At 39.6% G+C, this 7130-nt stretch overlaps 1 protein-coding gene across 1 annotated transcript; it reads right to left on the bottom strand.

The window, feature by feature from the left end:
- Positions 1 to 1473: 1473 nt before the first annotated feature.
- On the bottom strand, positions 1474 to 3142 carry LOC128071053 (heat shock transcription factor, Y-linked-like). Its single transcript, XM_052664039.1, has 2 exons — positions 2633 to 3142; positions 1474 to 2205 (listed from the first exon to the last, which is right to left on the bottom strand). The coding sequence occupies exons 1-2, from the start codon at positions 3140 to 3142 to the stop codon at positions 1474 to 1476; spliced, it is 1242 nt and encodes a 413-aa protein (XP_052519999.1).
- Positions 3143 to 7130: the final 3988 nt, after the last annotated feature.

Here is a 7130-nt window from a genome sequence, read left to right as displayed (position 1 = left end):
ACAGAGTCGCAAAGAACTGCTCAAAATTCCCCAAGTCAAGTGTCAACAGAATGTGAACCATGAGTTTCCAGATGTTCGAGCTGGATTTACAAAGGGCAGGGGAATCTGAGATTAAATTGTCAACACCAATGGGTCCTCCAAAAAGTAAGAGAACTCCAGGAAAGCATCTACTCCTATTTGCCTATGCAAAAGACTTTGATTGACACAACAAAATAACACAAGAGAAAAATGACATGCAAACGTGAAATATTCTTCAAAACACGGGAGTACATGCCACCCGAGAAATCGTACATCCAGGTAAATATAATAAATATTTTTCAACTGGGAAAATTTTCTCAGTAAATAGCAAAGGTGAATTATGATAGTAGTGCGGGTTATAGAATGTTGTTGAGTAATGTGTAGAGCATTTGATTGGTTATTACGTTTCTTTATTGATAATTCAGTAAGCACTTAAAATGTGTCATTGGTAGGCTCTATGTTTCAGCTGAGGTGAAAGATACATGAGGACCTGATATCTGTGCTCTCCTTCATGGGAGGGCAAACATAAGTTCCTTCTAATCCGAAGAAAGTGTTGAGACAAAGTTGTGAGAAGGGGCTTAGCATGATTGAAAATAATTTGCGTGATTGTAGCTTCAGAAGCACAGTATAAGAGAAAGATAATGAAATTACTAAGGAAAACAGATATCATGTCTTTCAAGAACTTTTTAACCACGTTGATGTGCTGCAGTCACCACCAGGAAATTATTCTGTCTCTGTGGTGACAGATAAGCAATGTCTAAAAATTCATTTGGAATTATAGGGTGGAATCTTGGTGTCAGGAAATAAAGAGGGTCCTTAAGGACAGCAGACCAAAACGACCCTATAGAATACCACTTGTAAAGTACATATCTTGTGCTGACCATGGGCCAGTCACTGGTTATGTCACGTTATCTTTGTTATCACAGTGATGGCATAATTGTGATCAAGACTTTGGACATGCTGCAGTATCTATATTTTCAAGGACAGAATGAATTTCTTTAATGAAAGCAATCTGCTGTCTAACCTTTTAAGACTCTACCAGTAACTAATAGAATATAATGTGTGAAGGCACGAAAGTTCATACTGTGTATTTTCATTTTTCTAACTTTATTTGCATCTCTTCCTTCACCCATACCATCTTAATTTAGCACCCCTTCATTTCATCAGGGATGAGTTCAGAAATCACTTTACATCCATTACCTCTTTTCCCTTTGTTCTCATTTTGTTGCTTACAAATATTATACCAGGTGTCATTTACCTAGGATGCATAACGGATGTTTTCTTGAACTGACAAGTTTATAAAGCCATGAAGTAAAATAGCCAACCATTGAACTAAAGCCTCATTTTACTCTTCCTTGTTTGAAAATAAAAAATGAAACTATGAAGATGAACATGGAAATTTATTGTTCAAATACAAGAATTGTAGATATCTGTTGACATGTCCGAACATAAATTTCAATCTCCTTTAGGCTCCATATTCTGACACGTATTTGATAGGTCAGCTTTAATTAGGATGGTTTTCACATATTGATGATTATTGATGAGTTTACTCGAAAGAGAGGAGGCAGATGTATAAGCGATTGTTGGCACTGAGAACCATGAGTTGCCTCTCTCTTGCAGGTTAAGAAAAGGACTGTCATGGGCTGACATATCGCTCTGCCTGTCTGGAAATTTGGAAGGTTCCACCATCAGTCCAGAATAACTGCTCTGTAATGGAGATTCGATGTGGTTCCGAGAAGGAGATGTAGTTGTAGTAGCAAAGTCCTCAACGTGGCCGTTTCCTTGAGCATAGCTGCTCTGTGAGTGCCAATTAAAAATGCTCAACGTTTGTAAAACTTCAGGTTGATCTACCACAATCTGGTCTGTGTGTCTAACTGATATTGCTGATGGGGTAGGTAAGGCACATGGAGATAGGGCACTTGTATTAGTGACTATCTGGCTGGTATGAGGCTTTTGTATGAAAGGCACACTTAAACTTGTGGAGGCTGGACATGCAGTCTCTCCGCTCATTTCTGGAAGAAATTCAGAGTTATGATCATCTTTTTTGACACTTGCTTTAGCATGCTTCTTGTTACCTTGAACTAATGAAGATATTGGAGAGACATTGTTAATTCCAACTCTTCTTTGCATTCTTACTAAAAGTTGGGGATGGCCTCTTTTGAAATTTGGATTATAGTAGGTCTGTAACTGAAATCAAAGAATTAAATTATTTAGTTTCTTTATAAACCAAGGTAAAACTGACAAACAAAGCTAAGTTATAAAAACATATTCCTTTAATGGAACCAATTAAATAACATAAAATCAAATACCTCTGTTGGTAGTTTTAACAGGTAACATGTTAGAAAGAATATGCTCAACTAAAAGTATGTTGCATATATACAGTAAATACCACTTCAAGTAGCTTCAGAACTTATGTCTGGTTTCAAGTTGCTAGGAAAGTTTGTTAACATCCAATATTTTAACCTCCAGCTGTTTTCAACTTCAAAAAAATAAAACTATTTCAACAACTTGTTATCTCAAGTTTAAATTCTGTTTTGGCTACATATATGAACATGCTTTCTAGGTCACATGGTTTAATCTGACATATTGGCAATAAGTGAAAATTTTGGAATACCTTAGTCAAAAGAGAGATGTTGTTTTCTTCTTCCAGAAAGACAGGTAGTGAAGCCGATCTTTGAACAGTTTGGCGCTTTTTATGAAATCCATAAAGGTTAAGCTGTCGAATTAAACTCTTCATGCTCTTGGTTTCAAATATTCTGAAAGGATCCTTTCTCTCCAAGACTTCTTTCTTAAAGAGTTCTTCATTGATCACTATACATGTGCCTGTGTCATCCCACCAAATAGATTCAAACTGATCACTTTCAACTATATTCCAAAGTTTTTGTGGAAATGTGAGTGAAAGAAAATCATTCGCATCATCTGTTTCAGAGACAGAATATGTGTAGTGTGGCCTTTTGATCACAAGATCCTCAGACAAAGCCTGAAAAGCATATTCTTCAATCATAGATCTCAAAACTGAGTCCCCAGTTATATAATCATAAGAAGAAGATCTAATGGAGGTTTCTGAACCAGTGGGTTCATCTTTAGGAGGCCCATCTTGAATTTCTGAAGAAATATGTGCCATCTCAGAGAAACATTTCTTCAGATAATTTTCTCATTTGTCTGGTTCAGCTTCAAATGATGTCTGCCTGACCTGCAGAGAGAAACTCTCTCGACCATCACAGAGGTCCTCCCAGTCAAAAAGCTGTGACATTGCAAAATCACTGGTCTCCTAGCAATCAAAGGTTAGTTGTGACATCACAAAGTCACTGGTCTCCTAGCAGTTGAAGGGTAATGTTCAACCAGTGTTTACTTCAGCATCAACTTAAAATACAGACTGTTTACAGAAATAGTAACCAAAACCATGAAGGATGCAAAATCTCATTACTAAAGTTTTTTTTTTGTTTTTGGTTGCTGTGTTTGGGATAGCCTTTCTCTTTCTGGCAGTTTGTGGTTCCTCTTTATTGTGGAGGTTCCTCCCTGTGGGTGGGGTTGGATGAGTGGCTTGTCAAGTTTCCTGGTTAGGGAAGTTCGCGTCAGTGTTCTGGTGGGTGGAGCTGCATCTCTTCTCTCCGGAGTGCAACGAAGTGTCCAGTATTGAGTTTTGAGATGTCTATGGGTTTGCTCTTTGGGCAGCCTGTATATTGAAGCTCCGGGCTATGTTCCTGTGTTGCTGGAGTATTTGCATGGTATGTCTTGCTCTGGAACTTATCGGCTCTTGGGTGGTGCTTGGTTTCAATGTAGGTATGGAGGTTTTTGGATGATTTCTTTTAAAAAAAATACATTCATTTATTTTAATTGGAGGGTAATTACTTTACATTATTATATTTGTTTTGCCATGCATTAACATATATCCGCCACAGGTATACACGTGTTCCCCTTCCTGAACCCCTTCCCTCCTCACAACCTGTACCATCCCTCTGGGTCATCCCAGTGCACCAGCCCCAAGCATCCAGTATCATGCATTGAACCTGGGCTGGCGACTCATTTCATATATGATATTATACATGTTTCAATGCCATGCTCCCAAATCATCCCACCCTCTCACTCTCCCACAGAGTCCAAAAGACTGTTCTAGACACCCGTGTCTCTTTTGCTGTCTTGCATACATGGTTATCGAAAAATCACAATAAATCAATAAATCTAGTTTATTTCTGAAATACAAGTGATTTATCATCCTTCTATACACACATTCTTAATATTCAGCAGTGTTACTCTCACAAACTTGGTCTACTTGCTTCTGTGCAAAAAAATTTATGAACTGACTGGGTTTCAGTGGTGGGGGGACGGGGGGTGGGGCGGCGTGGAAGTGCTTACTGTAGGACCGAGCAAGGTGTCTTAGCAGCTGGTGCTTCAAAGACGCAAATCTCCAAATACTTTCAGGGGAAATATTTTAATGACTGAGCGAGGGTGGAACATGGGGTCTGTGATCAATATTGGGACATTCTACTAATGGCCTATTACTGAGGATATTGGGAGTCCACATCATCGACCGTCTAGTTCCAACTAGGTACTTACATTTCTGCCTGGTTTGGGCTTTAGCATCTCTAAAACTGTTCACAGGATATTGCTCAGAATGTTATCGATGGCCCTTGCTGCTGCTGCTGCTGCTGCTAATTCGCTTCAGTCATGTCCGATTCTGTGCGACCCCAGAGATGGCAGGCCACCAGGCTCCCCCGTCCCTGGGATTTTCCAGGCAAGAACACTGGAGTGGGTTGCCATTTCCTTCTCCACGATGGCCCTTGAGGAAGGACTAAAGACCCTTGAATTTGCTTAATGGCTAAATCATAACTATTCTCTATTGCTTGATTATTTTCCTTAGTTTCTGTCCTTTCTAGCTTCTCTGATTAAAATTACTTTTGAACATGAGGAGGTCAAAAATCTCCTACCTCTCTCTCTCGATTTCCATGCTTTACAATCTTAAGAAGGGACTGCTTAGTACAAGAAAGGAAAAACAGTCTTGGACTTAGAGCTTGATCATAAATGTGACAGAAAATCTCAGTGCAGGTTCAGTTTCTTTTTCAGGTTTCCCAGCTCTTGGAGTGATTGAGTCAGCAACAACTTTGGCTCTTTCCTGTTGAGATGGAACATGGAGTGGGAAATAATTCTAAAATCTAAGCTTGGTATCAATAGTTTATGTTATGAAAACATATCTCTCTATTATATCGAACCTGGTCTGGCTATTCGTTTGACAAATAATATTACACATGTTTCAATGCCATTATCCCAAATCATCCCACCCTCGCCCTCTCTCATAGAGTCCAAAAGACTGTTCTATACATCTGTGTCTATTTTGCTATCTCACGTACAGGTTTATCATTACCATCTTTCTAAATTCTGCATATAGGCGCTAGTTTACTCTACTGGTATTTTTCTTTCTGGCTAAATTCACTATGTATAATAGGCTTCAGTTTCATCCACTTCACTAGAACTGATTGAAACGTATTCTTTTTAGTAGCTGAGGAATACCCCATTGTGTATATGTACCACAGCTTTCTTATCCATTAGTCTGCTCATGGACATCCATCACGCATCCATGTCCTGGCTATTAGAAATAGTGCTGTGATGAACATTGGGGTACACTTGCCTCTTTCAATTCTGGTTTCCTTGGTGTGTATGCCCAGCAGTGGGATTTCTGGGTCGTATGACAGTTCTATTTGCAGTGTTTTTTGCTTGTTTGTTTGTGTTTGTTTGTTTTTAAGGAATCTCCACAGTGTTCTCCATAGTGGCTGTACTAGTTTGCAATCCCACTAACAGTGTAAGAGGGTTCCCTTTTCTCCACACCCTCCCCAGCATTTATTGCTTGTAGACTTTTGGATAGCAGTCATTCTGACTGGCATGGAATGGTACCTCATTATAGTTTTGATTTGCATTTTTCTGATAATGAGTGATGTTGAGCATCTTTTCATATGTTTGTTAGCATTCCGTATGTCATCTTTGGAGAAATGTTTGTTTAGTCCTTTTGCCTATTTTATCATGGGGTCGTTTATTTTCCTGGAATTGAGGTTCAGGAGTTGCCTGTATATTTTTGAGATTAATTCTTTGTCAGTTGCTTCAGTTCAGTTCAGTTCAGTTCAGTTCAGTTCAGTCGTGTGTGACTTTTTGAGACCCCATAAATTGCAGCACACCAGGACTCCCTGTCCATCACCGACTCCCGGAGTTCACGCAAACTCATGTCCATCGAGTCAGTGATGCCATCCAGCCATCTCATCCTCTGTTGTCCCCTTCTCCTGCCTCCAATCCCTCCAAGCTTCAGAGTTTTTCCAATGAGTCAACTCTTCACATGAGGTAGCCAGAGTACTGGGGTTTCAGCTCTAGCATCATCCCTTCCAAAGAACACCCAGGAATGATCTTCTTTAGAATGGACTGCTTGGACCTCCTTGCAGTCCAAGGGACTCTCAAGAGTCTTTTCCAACACTACAGCTCAAAAGCAGCAATTCTGCAGTGCTCAGCTTTCTTCACAGTCCAACTCTCATATCCATACATGACTATTGGAAAAACCATAGTCTTGACTAGACAAAACTTTGTTGGCAAAATAATGTCTCTGCTTTCCAATATGCTATCTAGGATGGTCATAACTTTTCTTTCATAGGGTAAGAGCCTTTTGGTCTCATGGCTGCAATCAGTATCTGCAGTGATTTTGGAGCCGCCCCAAAATAAAATCTGACACTGTTTCCACTGTTTCCCCATCTATTTCCCATGAAGTCATGGGACCACATGCCATGATCTTAGTTTTCTGAATTTTGAGCTTTCAGCCAACATTTTCACTCTCCTCTTTCAGTTTCATCAAGAAGCTTTTTAGTTCCTTATCACTTTCTGCCATAAGAGTGGTGTCATCTGCATATTTGAGGTGATTGATATTTCTCCCGGCAGTCTTCATTCCAGCTTGTGCTTCTTCCAGCCCAGCGTTTCTTATCATGTACTCTGCATATAAATTAAACGAGCAAAGTCACAATATGTAGCCGTCATGGACTCATTTTCCTATTTGGAACCAGTCTGTAGTTCCATGTCCTGTTCTAACTGTTGCTTCTTGACCTGCATATAGGTTTCTCAAGAGGCAGTTCAGGTAGTCT

The sequence above is a fragment of the Budorcas taxicolor genome, chromosome Y, assembly GCF_023091745.1.
Source record: "Budorcas taxicolor isolate Tak-1 chromosome Y, Takin1.1, whole genome shotgun sequence".
Lineage (NCBI taxonomy): Eukaryota > Metazoa > Chordata > Mammalia > Artiodactyla > Bovidae > Budorcas > Budorcas taxicolor.
Note: the sequence above shows the minus strand (reverse complement) of the source record. Positions and strands in the feature narration are given on the sequence as shown.